The sequence below is a fragment of the Vigna angularis genome, chromosome 1, assembly GCF_016808095.1.
Source record: "Vigna angularis cultivar LongXiaoDou No.4 chromosome 1, ASM1680809v1, whole genome shotgun sequence".
NCBI classification, from domain to species: Eukaryota; Viridiplantae; Streptophyta; class Magnoliopsida; order Fabales; family Fabaceae; genus Vigna; species Vigna angularis.
In genome coordinates, this window is record NC_068970.1 from 21,415,726 (window position 1) to 21,435,575 (window position 19,850).

At 32.6% G+C, this 19,850-nt stretch overlaps 1 protein-coding gene and 1 long non-coding RNA gene across 4 annotated transcripts; both read left to right on the forward strand.

The window, feature by feature from the left end:
• The first annotated feature begins 2,746 nt into the window (after positions 1 to 2,746).
• LOC108323463 (uncharacterized) lies at positions 2,747 to 7,429 on the forward strand. Of its 3 annotated transcripts, none has more exons than XM_052867347.1 (8): positions 2,747 to 3,090; positions 3,285 to 4,622; positions 4,728 to 4,907; positions 4,998 to 5,052; positions 5,612 to 5,760; positions 6,358 to 6,450; positions 6,745 to 6,873; positions 6,984 to 7,429. In XM_052867347.1, the coding sequence occupies exons 1-8, from the start codon at positions 3,022 to 3,024 to the stop codon at positions 7,062 to 7,064; spliced, it is 2,094 nt and encodes a 697-aa protein (XP_052723307.1). In that variant the 5' UTR covers positions 2,747 to 3,021; the 3' UTR covers positions 7,065 to 7,429. The 3 variants fall into 3 exon arrangements, with proteins under 3 accessions (XP_052723307.1, XP_052723308.1, XP_052723303.1); XM_052867348.1 differs by having other exon boundaries at positions 2,753 to 3,090; positions 3,183 to 4,622; positions 4,695 to 4,907; XM_052867343.1 differs by having other exon boundaries at positions 2,753 to 3,090; positions 4,695 to 4,907.
• Positions 7,430 to 8,937: 1,508 nt separating this feature from the next.
• On the forward strand, positions 8,938 to 18,967 carry LOC128195491 (uncharacterized). Its single transcript, XR_008247114.1, has 2 exons — positions 8,938 to 9,114; positions 18,494 to 18,967. It is a non-coding gene; the product is annotated as an uncharacterized LOC128195491 (long non-coding RNA).
• The last annotated feature ends 883 nt before the right edge of the window (positions 18,968 to 19,850 follow it).

The following is a 19,850-nucleotide window of genomic DNA, read 5'->3' on the forward strand; positions in this document are numbered from 1 at the left end:
ATTTATAAATTAATTTTATTTTATTTAATAAAATAATAATTATAAATTTAATTTATATATTATTATTTAATAATAAATAAAATACTTTTTAAAAATCTAATAAACGGATGTGTCACATCGTTAACGGATGTGGCCACATCCGTTGAAGTTTTTTTTAAAAAAAATAAAAATAATAAACTAAAATATAAAATATGTAAGCGGATGTCAACATCCGTTGAAGGTGAAATAGATGTTGACATCCATTTTATAGAAGAGCAAATTAGGTATAGGGTGGTGCAGGGAGCGGTTGGTGGTGGTGGAGGGAGCAACTCTCAAAAGTATATAGGCTTTAAGTCCATAAACTCCACAATTTAACAACATGCATATGGGAATTTCTTTCTCATTTCCCTTTTTCTTCCTTTACCTTCCTAAATTGTGATATTCCCGTACCTTTTATTAAAAAATTTAATTTCGCATCGTTACTGCGCTAAGAAATCACAACAACTCCATCTCCATCATTGTTTATGCTTCACCTCCATTTTCACCACCAATTCTTTCACCTCCAACAAACAACTTAACATCCACCTTCATTCGTCTTTATCACTTGACTCCATTTCTTTACTACATCAAGAGACTTCCCATCACCTTCATTTTCTCCATTTCTCTTCATCATTGTTCCTTATCTCTACTACAACTTCACAACACAAGAACAACAAGTCAGAAATTTAGAGACCAATATTCAATTTTACAAATTTTAGCTCGTTTTTGACCAATTTAGGGACTCTAACAAGTCATAAATAACTTATCAATACTCTCCAAAACTTCCATTTTTACACAGAACCTCTAAATCACAATCTCACCATCCAAAACCTCTACAATGCACCAAAATCCAATTCAAGACACCATCTATCACTTTCTTAACATTTCTAAATCAATTCTTTGCACATTATCACCCAATCAAGTTTCAATTAACCATAAAATAGTTCCTAAATCACCCCATTTTCATTTAGACCATTATTTCAAAAACTCACCTAGTGAAACCCTAGTTTTAGACCAAAATTTGACTAACAACCTAGCTTAACTTTCTCTTGCTCAACTTCTTAATCCAATATCATTACTCACTTAATAAGCACAACCACAAATCACAATCAAGATTCATTCCAACTAGATTCATCACAACAACAAGTAATCAATTAACTATTTGAAACCATTACAATCACAATATACACATTAGCATGCAAAATTATAGTTTAACCAAATTGAACATAATCTAACTAAACTCATGAATTTGAAATAACAATAAGAAAGATTACTAGCTCCCCTTACCTTAAAGAGAATTACATAACTTTAAGAACGCCTGACATTTGCTTCAAAAACAAGAAACTCTAGAAACACCTACAACCCATAGAATTGAAATCAAAGTGAGTTCTCAAGACCACTGATCAACAAGGAACAAGAAAAGAAAGGTGGATGACACACGTGTCACCCCTAAACTAGAGATTTTAGGAACGAAACATCAAAAGGAAAAAGGAGTAGAAACTTATTTGCTCAAAACTATAAAATTACTTGCTCAAAACTAGAAACTAATCAAATAAAAACGTAGACTTCGCTACTGTAGATGTTCAGGCACCTCTTGATCGTCAAAGTGATGACTCAAAAGTTAGAAAAGGTAGAGAACTAAAAAGAAAAGTTTTCAGAGATAAGACAAGTGTTTTAAATAATAAGACGAGTTTAAAAAATTCTATTTATATTATCAAATTATTTTAATTTTAAAAGACTTTTTATTATTTTAAAACACCTATTAACGCCAATTAACTTTAGTTTTTTATCTTAATAATTAATATATCTGAAATTATGACTATAGATAAGAATAAATTTATTTTTAATAGGAATGAAATAATTTAACCAAATTTGTTCAATAAACACTGATCATAATAACTTCAATGCACACACATTTACAAATTTATATACAATTTTAATTTGAAAAGATAAAAGTTGTTTTAAAGCAATTAAATAAAGTCTTAATACATTTAAATTTTGTCCTATTATTTTGTAGCAAATAACTACAATAACACTTATTAAATATGTTCTGCCTTTATAAATATTGATAACAATAATATTAATGACGTTACATTAAGTAGATTCTTACACATACAAAGCTAATTAGATGTCAATAAATATGAATTTCAAAATGGAAAATAGAACAGTTGTTTGAAAGCAATTAAATAAAGAATTCATACATTTAAATTTTGTCTTATTATTTTATAGCACACAGTATATATTATAATAACATTATTAAACATGTTATGGCTTCATAAATATTTTTATAAATAAATTTAACACACGCACAGGCATACAAAACCGATCCGTTAGGTAAATAAATTGACATAAATTTTGAAATGGGAAATAAACTGGTTGTCTGAAAGCAATTAAACAAAGTATTAATACATTCAAATTTTGTCCTGTTATTTTATAGCCATCAATGTATATTTTTATAACAGCAATTAAATATGCTCCAGCTTATTCTAACAACATTCTTGAAATTTAAGATTAAATCTTACAAAAAGAGCACTTTTTGACGTTCAATTTAGCCCATTTAGAAAAATAAATACCCAGTTTAAAAAAGAAAAGAAAAGACTAAGTATAATTTAATGTTTACTCTTAAATATTTGGAAAAAGTGAAAATGGTGAAAGATATGGAAAGAGAAATTAAAGAAAAAAAGTAATTAATGCACATAAGAAAAGCTTAATTAATAAGTAAGTATCCGTTCAACAGAGCATTGTGGTGGAAGTGATGCAGAGAGAAGAAGGAGGGAATCATTTGTGCGAATATGTGGCAAGAAAAAGGAACGATGATGGTCACAAGGTTGTGTGATTTGTGAATGGAAACTCCCCACACGTTACCCGCGCTCTTTCCCAACTCTTACAATCTCATACTTTAACTCTCATACTCTCTCACCACTTTAATTCCTCTCTCTCTTTCTCTCTCTCTAAATATCTATCTATCTATCTCTTACACTTCAAAACTCCATTCCTGCTACCATGGACCCTTTGGAGGTTCAGCCTCCTTGGGTTCCCGAAGACGACCTTCTCCTCAAGAACGCCGTTGAGGTACTCAATTCTCCCAAACCCAAACCCTACTCTCTCTTCCTCTCTTCAATTTTTACTCAATTGTGACATTATTTTCATGTCTTTTTTTGCAGAGTTAAGTAAATTGAATTACAAGTTGACATAGAATTAAGTGATTCCTGTTTGTTTGTTGCTTGCAATGTTCTGGTTGGTTTGATTGTGTTTGATTTGATTAGGCTGGTGCTTCGCTGGAATCGCTGGCAAGAGGAGCTGTTCGGTTCTCGCGGCGGTACTCCTTTAGGGAATTGCAAGATCGGTGGCTGTCTCTGCTCTATGACGGGGATGTTTCCACCGAGGCGGCTCTTGCCATGAGGAATTTGGAGCTGGCCAAGTCAGCTGCTGCCGGTGGTGGTAGTGGTGGGGAGAAGAGGAAATTTCAAAACAGTGGTGGTGTTGGGAAAAAGATGAAATTTCAAAGCGTTCGCAAGCAGTACTGTAGCATGCAGAAAAAACTTCGCCGGCACCGCAGTGGCGTCATGTCTTCCGAGGTAAAGAACGAGGTGGTGGGGTGTGAGGGAAAAGAGAATGTGGTGGTTGACGGTAATTTAAATAGTGATTTTGTGAATAGTAGTGTAGTTGGTTATGGGAATTGCTTGGGGTCAGAGGGGGTAGAGGTGGGGCAATTGGGTGATTTGGTGAGTGATGTACCTCTGTGGAAAACGATTGAGGATGTTTGTTTGCCTGATTTTCCTGTTCATGTTAGTGTGGAGGGTAAAAGTTGTGTTTCTGAAGGGGGAGTGGATTTGAAAGATGAGTGCGGGAATGGTGGGTTGAAATTGAATGCTCCTGATGCCAAAAGTCTCTCAAACTTGGCAAATGAGGATGGACTTCTCTTTATGAATAATGTAGAGGGGAAGGAGGTAATGGCTATGGATAAGAATAAGGATAAGCCGTGTTATGATAATGTTGATTCACTTCTGTTGAGTTCTTCCGCTGATGTTCCTGTATTGCAGAAGTTGGATGTGGAAGCAAAACTTTCTGTGCCTGGTGGGTGTGTTTCTGATGGGCAGGGAATTGCAGCTAATCCATTAGGTGCCAGTTGTGGTGATCAGCATTTCGATTCTGATCCCAGAAACAATGCTGCATTGTCAGCTGTAGCACAAAGTCCTCACTCTGAACACAGTGAGGGATTTATGATCTGTGTGTTGAATACTGAGCACCCTGATATCCCATGCAATGTTAATTTGGACGTGTCCGTCGTGATTCCTGAATTAGCAGCTCTAAAATCCCAACCAGTTGTTAAAGAGGCAGGGTTTTCGGAATCTGCTATTAATAATCAAAGAAGAAATGGACCAGATGGAAGCCTGAAGAAAGAAGCCGTTCTTTCTCAGTCTATTGCTTCAAAAAATTCAAGCTACAAACCTGTTGTGTTTGGACTGAAAAGTGAAAATCCTGGAAGAAACGCTATCACTGCAGTTTCTAGACAGAATAACAATGTTGATGTCAACCCAAGTCATGGCAGATCAGTTCGTGCAACTGTGAAGCCTGCCTTACATGGACATCTGAAACAAGAGGTAAAATGTGTTGATCCAAGGATGTCTTATGATTGGAAAGTCATCAGGGAACTAATTTATGATTTTACTTAGGAAAATTTCACTGAAGGTGTATCACATAAACAGGATATCGACGATCCAGTTGCTGCACATGTTAAGGCTGAGGAACATAAAGCTTTATCAAAATCAGAAGCAAAATCATTATCTCTTGATCAGGAAGGAGGTGATATTGAAGACGATGGTGAAGACGATTATGATGATTATTGTGGTGATGAACTTCCTTACTTTTCTGATGTTGAGACAATGGTATGTAGAATATGTTGCATTGAATGGTAATTTTTCCCTGTATTTGGTTGTGTTAAGTTATATCTCATGTTCTTGATCTTGCCTTCCCAGATTCTTGAAATGGATTTATCTCCAATGGATCAAGATCCAAACGCAAGGAGAGAAGGTAAATCATCTAACTCAAGACAAAACAAAAGTATGACACTTCTCTTAATGCTTTTAATTTGAAAAGAGAAACAAGTTGCAAAAGGATCCCTACCCCCATGTGAGATCTAGGGAGAGCTAATTCTATAAAACTTAAGTGGATGGGTTTTTTCAGTAACTGGAAGTCTAGAGTATATGGCTAACCTGGTCCTAAGGCAGCAAGCCTTACTGTTGTGGCCTAGTTCTCACCCTCTGCTTAAGGCATTATATTTTTGCTCAAAATTTGTTAAAAGTTGAAGTTAAATGGTTGAATTTCTAAACGAAATTTAAAATTGATAGTTTGGTTTTTTATTATTTTACCCGTGATTTTTGTTTATAATCAAATAAGCATTCTGTGTTTTAATAATATTCCAGTTGGTCTCCGCTAAAGTTTCAAACCAAATACCAGCGGTGGTGTTTATAATGTAGATTCAAATATTGCGCTCTGATGTTTTATTGATAACAATTTTCGTTATTGGATTAATTGATGTCTTGGCATTTTAATGATGGTTGTCTTTTAATATTGTAATCTTTTGTTACAGTATTGAGATATCAACATGAAGAAAGCAGGAAGACCATCATGAGATTGGAGCAAGGTGCCCAGTCCTCTATGGGAAGAGCCATTAGAGCTCAGGGTGCACTTGCAGTAGTGTATGGGCGAATTCTGAAGGAATATATTAGAAAAAGCAAGGTGAAATTTTGAATTTGCATCTGTTGTTTTCTTTTAAAATGTGGAATGGTAAAATTTTCCCTATAGTTTCTTCCTCCCAAGTCACCGTAATGAATTTTGTGAATTTCCCTTTTGAATATGTTTGATACCGTTTTAAGGAATGTGTGCATGCTATTGTTATTTCCACACTTTGATTTTCTGTCATGCATAGTTATGGTCTAGTTATCATTGCATAGCCATTAATGCTTGAGCTCTGGTAATATGGAAACAAAATGGTTGTGATTAGTAGATGTTTCATATTTGTTCTAGCTGTTCGATGGTTGTTGAATATTTTATTTCTATTAGTTGAGCCTTTTTGTGGCTTCCAATGGTTTAATTTAATTTTGTGCAAAATCATTGGATTCTGCAGTGACATCGTCTCTGAAATTTTTTTGACCCTTAGTAGAGTGAACCGTAATACATTGAATTGCCACGTCCACAGTATGCCTTAACAGTGAATGTAAATTGGGATTTTTGTGTTTGCCTAATCTGGTACTGCTCATTTCCGGTAGTTTGTGATGTTTATTCCCAATATATAATCATTTTTCTCGGTCTGTACAATCTGTTTTTGTTTAACAGGTTGTACTTGGCAGAGCAACTAATGATGTACATGTTGATATTGACTTGGGAAAAGAAGGGGAGGAGGTGGCTACAAAAATATCTAGAAGACAGGTAAGTTTTTGGAACAAAATTTCTTGGCATGCTTTTTTGCTGATGAAGTTGTTATTAATCTACTGAGAATGTGATGGTGTTCTTATGGATCTTTTGGTGATTGAATTAAATGCGTTATGATGAAGTCTAGACCAGTATCATTTTCGTTAGACATGTGCCTCGTACTGAGCAAGGACTAGAATAATATTATTTTCTGATGGAGTAAATCCAGAAATTTTCAAGATCTTCTAAATTTTAAATTTCCTCCACTGAATTTACAGTAGTATGAATAATAAATTATTTTTTATCTTAAAGGCTTTAATAAAGCTCGACGCAGATGGTTCTTTCATAATTAAAAATCTTGGCAAGAGATCTATCTTCTTGAATGGCAAAGAAATTGCTACAGGACAAGCGCGGGGTCTTGGTGCTAGTAGTGTGATCGAGGTAACTGTGTTTCCTTTCTATTTTAAACAACTTTTACATTAAAATGCTGCAGTTTTGTTCTTTAATTTTGGAACATGACAATAATTTGTGAGAAATGAATTTCCATGCAGATTAGAGGCATTTCACTCATCTTTGAGACCAATAATAGGTGCGTGAAGAGGTTTTTAGAAAATGTGAATGAGAAGGTATGAAGATAAAAGGAAGAGGGGAAGGGGTTTGTCTGTAAGAATAGAAACGGCGTCGAATGTTAAGGATTTTAGGGTAGCATTCGTATGCCAGCCAAAAATATAAGTTATACCAACTAATATTTTATATTTATGTGTTGTAGATCGAAAGTCAGAAAGTGTACATATAGATAGAAGATGAAAAGGCCTCAGAGTAGATATAGTATAATATGTAATTTGGCAGCTGTGCAATGGGAACTTATTGTTATTTTGTATGTTTCTTATTTCCCATTTTGATGTAATAGGTTTTTTTTAATGAAACAGACGTCCCAACCCCCAAGTAGGAATAATCATCAATAAATAATTCTTAAACAATGGTATGGTTTCCAACATTTCTGAAGCTGTGTCTATTTAATATAAGGGTATTCGATGCTACCTTGTGTCAGTTTTCCATGAGCAATTCTGGATCATGTCCTTTATTATTTTATAAACTTTTCTGTTGAACTTGGAGGACTGAACCTCCCATTTCATTAGTCATTGATTTATGGCATTCTCACCTTTCACTGTTTAAAAAATATCGCGGTTGATTTGTCGGAATAACACTTCTTTCAAGATAGGAGAAAAGGTTAAAGAACAGCTTTTGGGCAATAACTTCATAAAAAAAAGTAAGGTGTGGCACCCTGAAGGCTAGCCGTTGTTTTAAAATTCCAGCGGCAAGATCTTCAGTAAGTTTGTAGCTGTTGGTTACGTTGTATATCAAAGCATTTGTAAGACTACCAGCCAAAAACTACATGGTTTGTACTAGTGATGAACTACATGCCTTGCCCCAGTGAGCAACAAAAGAATCAAGTACAAATCCCTTTCCTCAAATTTCTCCATTTCAGTTCTCTTAGCCTTTGGGAGGGGTAATGCTAGGTTAAACTGACCTCAGAATATTGAGGGGAAGAAGTTACAGAAGATCACCTTTCTTAATCTGGTATGTGAGCGTCTAATATACACTAGAGCTCAAATTTGGAGAAATGAATACGGGAATTAAGATAACACAACTCCATAGCACTGTTAAGAAAATAAGGAATTAGGTCAAAAATTAAGATGATTTGATGGCAATTTTCTATATGCACACTATAAATCTTTCTTTTTCGCTCATTCGATATATCTTTTCAAAACAAAATGGTGACATGATAATGGATTTTAACTATGTTATTTTAATCTACTTAAAGATCAGAATATGAATATTGTTTGTGAGACGAAAATGAAATTCTAAAAATTAGAATACAAGAATCAAGATGAAACTTCATGGAACAAAAAAGTTAATTGAAACTGAAAAAAAATTGTATATACTAATACTTTTCTTTGTATAATGGTATAGATAATAACCATTATAATTTATAATTTAAAACTAAAAATAAATATAAATTCGTAAACATAAATTAATATCATTAAATTTATTATTTAGGAAGTTTAACCCAACGTGTTAGTTGATAATAATAATTTATTATTAGTAATTTCATTTATTATATTAATAGTTTACTCATATTAATCATTAGTTGCTATTTAATTAATAATTATCAGTGAAGAAAATATTAATTTATTAGTTATATATTGAGTAATATGTCCGTAATTATGATACACTAAAAATGAAATTATAAGTATACAAATATTTAAATAACAAGCTCTTAAAAAATATCAGTTTAAGAAATACTATAAACTTTATTAAATTCAGTGATTTTTAAAATATTTATTTTAAATCTTAGTTAGTTATAATATAATCAATTATTAAGTAGGTATGACTGAGAGATTATTTAAGTGTAACTAATTATTTATTTTATTAATATAAAAAAATTGTTGTATATAATAGCTGTGATTATATTTTCTTTCCCTAAAGATTTTGTTTTGCCTCTTAGAAACATCTCCCTTGCTCTAGAGTGTGCCCAGTCTTCAAGCTACGAATTTTCTCCCATCTTCAAGCTATAAGATCTGTCCATCAAAGCACCCACCACCACTATTGCTCACACATCACCAAAGATTATCGCCATCTTTGTGATTCGTTCGTGAGTGTCTCTATCATTCCAAAGAGGTATTTCCCCTTCATTCTTTTTCACTCCCTATTGATTTATCGCATCTATGCCATTTTTTGTTGAAGCCCTAACTCCTAAATATTTGGATTCTTCTCGTTTGTGAATCCTATGAATTTCCTATTGCGGTTTTGCCCATGTTTTTCTTTGTGATATATCTTCTGTTATTCGTATTATAAAAAATATCTTCTACTATTAAGATTTCAAAGAATATGTTATCTAGTTATAGGCTGCAATGATGTGGAAATATATAGTTGTAGTCTGCAACGATAATGATGCATACAAGGTCAGATTATGTGATTTTGGTGTTTATATCTATATATGATTTTAATCATAGATGAAATGGTGATGATTGGGACCTTGAGAAGTTGTCTATTAATATCTTCTTGGCTTCTTGAATAGAGTTGTAAACTTACTTATGGTTTATGAATTATTACTAGCCTACATTTGAAAAACCTTTTTTAGGAGGTTTCCTGAAGTAGAGTAACAGAAAAATAGCCCAAGATTAAGATGAGTTTGACTCTTTTACAATACTTTAATTAACATTTATAATTAATATGATGCATGTATAGATATAAAATTATATATTTTATTAGATAATTTAATATGTTATAATTTTATTATATTTAAATTAATATTTTTATTTTATACTTATAATTATATTATTAAATAAAATATATTATATATAGTTTAATATAGTTATTGATTATTGTAACATCCCAAAATTATACAGTCATCAACTATATACTTAGAATAATCACATGTATTAATATGGCAAAACAGTCCTAAAATAGGAGGGGTTAAATTCGCGAATGGCCGAACGACCTTACAAGCATAATATACGTTACGAGCGTTTACAAAACAATGAGGACGAACGGTTTACAAAATAAAATACCGAACGTCCAAGTATCTACAACAAGCAGAAGGGCGCTCGCTCACAAGCGGCCCGCTACCCTAAATACACTAACTAAAAACCGAACGTGCTACTGTTCGGCCTTCACTTCTACCTCTACGAGATTGGCGTCCTCCAAATTTTCTTCTTCCAGTGTTTCTTCAAGTAACGCCTCTCCGTCTGCTCACATCCACACGGATGATCATTGCATAGACAAGACGAAAGTTCATGGACGAACGACAACACAAGGAAACAACACAGGGTAAGCTTATTGAATTTAATTCAAGCCAAAACATACATTTCATACATATCAAATATATCAAATGAATCATAACACATACATTCAATTCATCCATAACTCAATGCAAATCCTGATACTAGACCGACCGTCCGGACTGTATGAATTCTGTGTAGCTACGACGTCCGTGCACCCAGGTGGGATAGCTGTAATACTCGTCAGCAGCCACCTGAGGTTAGTCCGTTCTGGCCAAGTTACAGTTATGGACTAAGACCTCCTGCCATTCCCACGCATGACATACCCCTCTCTACTTGAGAACGGGCACTCACGGAATATCAGGATGACCCGCCAGCTAAGCTTACCACATTCATACTTTACAAATCTCAATTTCCATTCAAGAGTCGTTCCTCCCTGGAACGCTCGTTCAAATTCAACAATCATAATTTCATCTCTTACACCATTCGCACATCTTAATCTTTCCTCTTATTCACATTTTCATTCTTAGTTCCACTTTCATAAAAGGACGAACGTTCAGCCCTCTTTGTAATAGAGGACGAACGTCAATAGATCTATTGGACGAACGCTATTTAAATTTATGGACAAACGAGTATGGGAATTCAGGACGAACGCTATTTCAATTCAGAACGGACGCTATTTCAATTCAGGACGGACGCTATTTCAATTCAGGACGGACGCTATTTCAATTCAGGACGGACGCTATTTCAATTCAGGACGGACGCTATTTCAATTCAGGACGGACGCTATTTCAATTCAGGACGGACGCTATTTCAATTCAGGACGGACGCTATTTCAATTCAGGACGAACGCTATTACCGCTCGGTTGATAATTACGGAAAGAACGAGCGTTCGGTATAGGACCGAGCGCTACTTATCATTTACACTTTTTGGACGAGCGTTTGGTCTGAGACCGAGCGCCACTTAGGACGTACGCTTTTAGGTCGAGGCTATCCGCTGATTCAAAATCATAGAAAATTTGGAATATATATATAAGATGAGATACTTTAATAATTTGACTAAGAGTTCAAAGGGATATTTTCAGGCTTCTCAAATTCTTACCCAACACTCAGGATGTCTACGTTTGGCCGAACGCTCAAACGTAAAACTATATTTAAGAGGGCGTTCGTCCTCAGGGATAATCCTTTCCAATTGAAAGGGTTCGACTATTTCAAAGAATTTACTAGAAATACCGAACGGTCAAAGACCGTTTCGATACGAACGTTCATTTTCATAGGATTTAGATATTCAAACTCACATTTCAGTATACAAATATTTTCCAGTATAGGCTTTCATACATCAGTTTACTCCAAATCATAGTACAAATCCATACATTTTCATACATCATCTCATCATACAACTCATTTTTCAATTAAATCAAACCATAGAACATTACATCATTTTCATACATCATTTCAGAATCATTTTCATATACCAACAGTCCAATATCATGAATCGTAGTTCAAGCATCACACAAACGCACATGCAGTACAGAACATCATATGAATTAAATCTAATAAGCTTCCCTTACCCGGATTGTGCGTTCGTTCTACGGAAGGAAAACCAGATTCCAGTACACTCTTCTACCCTTTACGTTCAGCCCCAAAACTCCTTAAGCTAAAAATACAGAAAACTAATATTGGTTCAGAGAAGGTGCATGCAAATTCAGAACGAGGCTTGCATGTAGCTAAGGAAGAACAATGAAGAACATGAAACTTACCCGTTTCAGAATCCAAAACCGCTCGGTTTCAGATGAAGCTCACGGTGTAGGGATGGTTCTCACGGTGCTGAAACGTGAACGGAGCAAAGGATTGTAAGTTGCAGAAGAGAGAAGGATAAGAGTTCTAGAGAGATGGAGGAGAAAAGGAAAAGTCTGAGTTTGGAAGAGAAGAAGGTGCGCGTAGAGAGTGGGAGATTTTCCAGAAAAGTTGCTTTTGTTCAAAAACCCACTGTCAGACGGACGAGCGTCCCTCTATGCGACACCTGTACCCCACCACTGATTTCAGAAGTTTTCAAATTGACAAGTGGCGCGCATGCATGGCTCGGTGATGGATTTTTAATGTGCAGGACGCGTGGCTCGGAGCATTAAAGGAATCAGAGAGGTGAATCATCACTGAATTAATGAGACGTGACAATTATAATATATTTATTAATTTTATAAAGAAAAAAATTTATAACATTTAATACATTTTGACAAAGTCTCAAACATGATAAAAGAAACACGGAATGTAGTCAAAATGTCAAAATATTGGATTAATTATAATAAATTTATACTAATTTTTTTTATAATTATTAAATATATTTAATATATATATATATATATATATATATATATATATATTGGATTATTAAAGAGAAATAAATAATGGGCAAAATTTAAGTATAAATTTAAGTCATACATTAAAAAAACATATAATAAAAAATTCCATAAACTTATTATTCATAAATTCATTATTTTAAACATTCAAATTGAGATGTGTTATTTAATTTTGATCTAGATCTCATGAATTTTTCGCACAATAAAATTTAAATATTATTATATATACTTTAAAAATATGTTTAGTCAGTTAAAGAAATTAAATATGTTTAGTCAGTCAAAGATCTCAATATCCTATGTCATTGCATAACTTTTTCATATAAACAAACAACTAAGTCTATTAAAACCTTTTGCAAATATATGTTAATCTGATTAAAATGTTTATATATAATTCCTTAACAAATTAAAAACATTTAAAGGAGTTAATTTTAATTTTTTATTTATTTTGAAAATGAATATTTTTTTTAAAAAAAAGAAGATTCGTGTGTAGGTTTTAATTCACGGAACTTTTATGGATATTTTAATTAAAAAAACTTTTTTAATGAGACTTTTTAGACATGTAATTCGAGATCAAACTATACGAGGGAACCAAATTGATAAGTATAGTCTTGAATAAGAATTCTCACCGGACAACCATTCAACAATCTCACCGGTATTGGTTTTTGTACCGTATGGTCCTTCTGACCCCGTGAACCGAACGATTCTATCTAGGTCGACCGACCATCCCGGTCGACCAACCACTAGGCTGACCGTATGTACCGTATAGTCCTCCCGATCCCGTGAACCGAACGGCTCTATCTAGGCTGACCAACCATCTCGGCCGACCAACCACCAGGCCGACCGCATGGTTAGATTATAAATAATGATAACTCATTAACACCCTAATGCATGTTAAGGTGTCATTGGGTTGTTATTAGGTCAGTGAAAGGTAAAAGCCCATAAGCCCATCACAACTAGTATAAATAAATGTCTCAGGTATGACTTCGAACCAGACTGAATACGTTGCACATTATGCACTACTTGCATCACTTATTATAAACGTTCGGTCATTTTACTGACTTGAGCGTCAGAGCACCTTTAATAGGTATGCCCCCATCCGGCTTGGAGAAGGAGGGAGAACAAGCTACGTCCGACAAGTCTTCAACACCCGTCCGCCACAAGAATCGTCCGTCCGCTTCAATGTTCGTCCAGCTCCCAACGTCCATCCGCTTGGAGCTACGTCTGACAAATCTTCAACACCCGTCCGCCACAAGAATCGTCCGTTCGCTTCAATGTTCGTCCAACTCCCAACGTCTGTTCGCTTGGAGCTACGTCCGACAAGGCTTCAACATGAAGCGCTTCGAACAACGTTCGTCTGGTCTTTAACGTCCACCCAGTCTTGAATACAACCAGAAGTGTTTTAGTAGGGGACCTCCAAACCCTACCGAAACATTTTGATGCCCACCGTGGGGCCAACCGGCATCCCCTGTAATCCACGAGGAACCAGACAAGGATGCAGTCTCAACATCGGTACATCGACCCGGCCCCTACATATTGATCATAATTGTAAAAACTCTCACCATCAGGTGCTTCCTTCAACTTGGTTTCAATCTCACGGTAGTCGATGGCCTCAGTCGCCTGGCCTTATCTTAGGCCTCGACTACACGGTCGTCCACGGCCCCAGTCGTCCGGCCTTATCTTAGGCCTCGACTCCATGGTCGTCCACGGCCTAGTCGTCCGACCTTATCTTAGGCCTCGACCTCACGGCCGTCCATTGCCCCACTCGTCCGGCCTTATCTTAGGCCTCGACTTAACGGTCGTCCATGGACCCACTCGTCCGGCCTTATCTTAGGCCTCGACTTCACGGCCGTCCATGGCCCCACTCGTCCAGCCTTACCTAGGCCTCGACTTCACAGTCGTCCATGGCCCCACTCGCTCGGCCTTACCTTGGCCTCAACTTCACAGCCGTTCCTGGCCCGCCCCAATCGTCCAACCTCAACTGTTCGGTCGTCTGGCCTCCACCTCTCGGCCATTCGGCCTCAGGTACTTAGCCAAACCTTAAACTCTAAATCCACTATTTGGTCTTTATCATGACAAAATTGAAACAATCTATAACAATTTTTTTCTTAGCAATTGTCCCACTAAAAATTAAACTAGTAGTGTTAGAATTTGATATTAATTGTTCAATTAAATGCTTACTAATAGGCAAAAGAATGAGTAATAGTTCAATTTGCAGACGTTGCAACCAAACATGAAAAAGAAAATATGGCTTAACCCACGACTAAGTGGACGGGTGTGAATTGGTTAAAAGATAACCTCTTAACTTTTCAAATTTCCTTCAAAACTTTGATTGAGAGGGTAAGACGAGCAAAATTAGTGGTTACAATGAAACAAGATAAATCAAGATGATGTGGTCAATATGAAAAGAGAGAACCATAAGTTTTTACATTGGTTCTGTTCAACAAAAAATTATGTGGAATCTAATTATGTAATCTTAAATTGTTATATCATATTTTTGAGTTGTTTAGTGACATAACTCCTATGTATTTTATTCAGATTGCATAATATAATCAATCATGAAAACTAATTTTGATAGAAATTATTATTAATTGTGAAAAATTGATTGACACACATACTTTTAGTAACATAATTGATCATATGATCATTATTAACAGTGAGTGTGAAATGACAAGTACACTAGTCATAACATAGCAAGTAATAAATAAATTATTATTCTTTCAACACATGGTAATTTTTGCATTTAATAACTAATTTAAACAAACTATATTACAAAAACACACAAAAGTTCGTTTTGGAATTTTATCAAATAGTTGGTGTGCAAAATAAAAATTAATAGGAGAATTTACTCATGCATATTCAATCATCTTAATTTCAATTTCTTGTTAAAATAAGCTCATAAACTTACTCAAATCCTAATTCTCTAACAACTTAAGCATGTGATTCTTTGTTAAGTTTCAATTCTTTAAATGTTTATAACAAACAAACTTGCGTAATGATCAAGAGTCTAAAATTACTATTGAATTAGCTCTATTCCTAAATGCTACACAAGATATTTTTCAATACCCTATGAATCAATAATAATATAAAGAGTGATCTGGTCACACAACAAGCATTAAGTAAAAAAGTAAAATACTAACGTTGAAATGGAAAAACATAAAAATTAATCAACTTAAAATACATACACATTAACTTTATTACATATAATCCTAACAATTAAACTCAATTATCTATTTTTATGGAAAGCTTAGAACGTTTAAATGAAGAAATGAGAAAGATTGGAATAAAAAAGAATTAATTATATATTTTTATGGAAAACTTAGAAAGTTCAAATGAAGAAATGAGAAAGATTGGAATCAAAAAGAATATGAAGAGTCTTTCGATGGTGAAAACGTCATAAGAGGTAATGCATTCATTTACTTATGTCACTTGTATAACTATCATAAAAAGTTTGTCTATTTTAATGCATATAAATCGTTTTATTTCATAAATTTATATGTTGAATGTTTTATAAAAGTGAAAATATACATTTATGTTATGACACTTGTCAACTATGTAATTTTTTTTTTTCAAGTTTGACTATATGTAACGTAATAAAGTCATTGTAAACCTTTTGTTTGCCAAACAACTTCTTCAAGCTCTAAGAGTGATAACATAGTTCTTATATAAGTTTTGTTCAAGTGCTATGTATTATTATAAAAGTTGGAAAATCATATCTATGTGTAATTTATTTTACATTCAGTAATTACAAATGTTAGTAGAAAAATATTCTGATTGTGAAATTGTAGTTAATAATAGGTTTAAATGTATTGCATTCTAGGATAATTGATTTGCAATATTTGAATCCTTCAATACATCTTAAAAGACCAAAATTTATATTTTAAAACATAATCCTTTTTTATTTCACCGAGTATATAAATCTTTTTGGACGACTTCTGTTAATAATACCATTTTTATTAAAAATCTATGTGTATTTTAAAAAAATTCTTCCTATTTCAAAGCATTTACCATAATTATTTTTAATTTTATTTTCCTCTTTTAAATTTTATGAATAAAACTCAATTTAAATGTTTAAGCTAACTATTATTATTCAAAAGTTTTCATCTAAAAATAAACTAACTACGTCTCCAAAAAAAATATAAACACTTAAACATTACTTTTAAGGATATAAATAACATTATTGTAAGTAAAAATTACTAATGACAAAATTTTAACTAATTACATCAATAGAATTATTGGGTTTATGTATATATAATTTGGTAACGTTGTGCATATATTCAGTAAATAAGTAACCGTGAGAATCCTTGTTAATGAAGTGTAAAATTATAAGTAGTGTTTAATTTTTTGGTCCCGCAGTTTCGGTAAGTTTTTGCAATCCTTCTCAGAATATTGAACATATCTCGATATTAATTGGAAACGTAAATGTACGTGACAACTCAGAGAAATTATTTATAATTTCTCTCATGCAAAAGTCTATTAGTCGATCATTAATTAGCATAAAAATATTTACAGGTTATTTTACACATAAATATTTATCAAATTTTATAAACATGTTTAAAATAAAATTATTATCTAATATATAAATTCAAATTAAATAAAATTGTTATTTCATATATAAAATTCAACTAAAAGTATAACTTACATGAAATTATTTTTCTAAAACAAATTTAAATAAGTTCTATAAAAAAATATAACTTTAAATAAAATTAATTTTTAAAAAATAATTTTAGTGTCGTACGTCTAAATAAAAGATACGTGTAAAATTAAACTCTCTTTATTCTCCAATTATTAATATTTTTAATTAATAATTTTATTTTGATAATTTATTTTTAAAATATATAATTAAAAGCACTGAAAATGAGTAGTGAGTAGTCTATGTAGGTAAGTATAAATAAATACAATCATAAATGTCTTATATTTATTATAAATTTTTTAAGTGCAGATATTGGCAGCGCAAATTTTGTATCATCCCTCTAAGCGACAAGGTATAATTTAATAATGGAAAAATACGTTTTTAATTATTTGATTTTGGTCAAACTTTATCTTAGTTTCTATACTTTTCAAATTGATAAAGTTAGTCGTTGAACTCAGTGACCATAACAAAATGTTAAGTTATAATACATAAATAAAAGAAAAATTATTGATAAGTTAGAAAACTGAATTAATTATTTGATAATTTTAAAAGTAGAAAGATTGAAAGCAAGTTTGACAAAAAGAATACAGTAAATAAAAGCAAATTATTTTACTTCAGACCTGTAAGCGACGAAAGTGTGGTTTTTGCATTAAAGGCCTAATTTACATATTTGGGTGTTTTTTCTAAAAAAAATTATAAATTTGGATTAATAATTATTGGGTTGGCAAATTCACTATAAAAAATTGTTACTCAGATAACAATTATGCCTTAGTATGATTTTGATTGAATTATGGTACTGCATGTTTGTTTTTGTTCAAAATTTGGAAATTTCGTTTTTAGCAAATTTTGGGATTTTGCTAATTAATAGTTTAATTCCATGTATTGATAAGAAAAATTGAGTTTTCAAAATGTTAATTGTTATGAAATGGATGAATTTGTCCAAAGATATTGTGGTAATTTATTTTATGTGAAATATATTGAATTTAATGGTTTATAGTGTCATGTTGAAAGTTGATGCATGTGAGGTTAAATTATGGGTCATAGAGTAATGTGACATTGGAGTTGGTTTGGGATTGTATTGTGTAATGCAATGGAGGATGAAAAATTCATAATCAAGTTGGGACTTGGAATTGTAATCATTTTTGAATTGTGAATTGATATTACTTAGCTAACGATGGGTATCTACTCACATCTGGATTTGGTAAATGTTAGAATTTATGTGTGCTTAGGATGAAATTGGAATGAGATATTTCGATTGTTATAATGGCTTACTTTGGAATCAATTATAGAACATTTTGAAATGAGTTTGAGGAGAGAAAAGTGCAAGATACCAAGTTATATAGTGAGCAAGCCACAATATCACTTCCAAGGAGCATATGGTGTTGCGTTGTGCAGTAGCTTAGGGACACTAAGCGCCAACTTTAAAATTTGCAAGTTAATGGCCATTTCGTGAAAAGATGTTGACCGATGGTTATGCTGTTCTGCACCCCCAAGTCAGAGAGCTTTTGCAATCCTGGCACTGAGCGCACCCACTGATGAGCACTAGTCTTCTTAGCTTTTCTCTTTTTTTGTGTTTTATGATTCCAATGCTTTTTGGTCTTTGATTTATGTTGTCTAATATATTAATGATGTGTATCTACTATAATATGGTGTGCTTGATGGTAATGTGAAGAATTATGCTGAAGGAAGTCATATTTGTTATAGTTAGTAGGACGTGCATTGATATAAGGAGTTAATAGTGAAAGTTTATTTTGATACTCTAATACTCATTCAAGACTTATGTAAGAATAGAATGAGTTATATGATGAGTGGGACATGAGGTCGTGTTATTAAGAATGATTTTAAAGTTTTTATGATAGTTAAAAAAATTATCTTTGTGTATGATAGAGTGAAATTTATTGACAATGATTCTATAAGTAATAAAGGTCATCACAAGAATATATATCAATATTTAAATTCAGATAATTATGTCTAAAATTGTCCTTGTGTGTGATTGGTTAATTGATATTGTTTAGTTTGCTGTGTTTAGCATGATGTTTTGTATGTGTGTTTATGTGTTTGAGTGTGTGTTTGTATCTCTGTTTGTATATGTATGTGTTTGTGTGTGTCTTTGTGTGTGTTTGTGAACCTCTACGTGTGTGTTTGTGAGCCTCTACGTGTGTGTGTTTTTGTATGATTTGAATAACACATTTGAAGTATTTGAATACTTTTACTATAGAATTTAAAAAATAAAAAGTAATATTTTGAAACATATTCCCTTTTAGTTTTAATTTTAATGAGTACACAAATTATTCAATATATTTGATTGTTTTACCATTTTTATTAAAAATATACGTATATTGAAATAAAATTCTTTCTAATTCAAAGCATTTAACATAATTATTTTTAATTTTATTTTCCTCTTTTAAATTATATGAATAAAACTCAACTTAGCAAGTTTAAGCTAACTGTTATTATTCAAAACTTATCATCTAAAAATAAACTAACCACGTCTCAAAAAGAAATAAGCACTTAAACATTACTTCTAAGGGTATATAATGTAATATTATTATAAGTAAAATTTATAAACGATAAAATTTTAATTAATTGTACCAGTAAATAATAAATCTGTAAATATAAACGATAAAAATAATAAATCGTTACTTA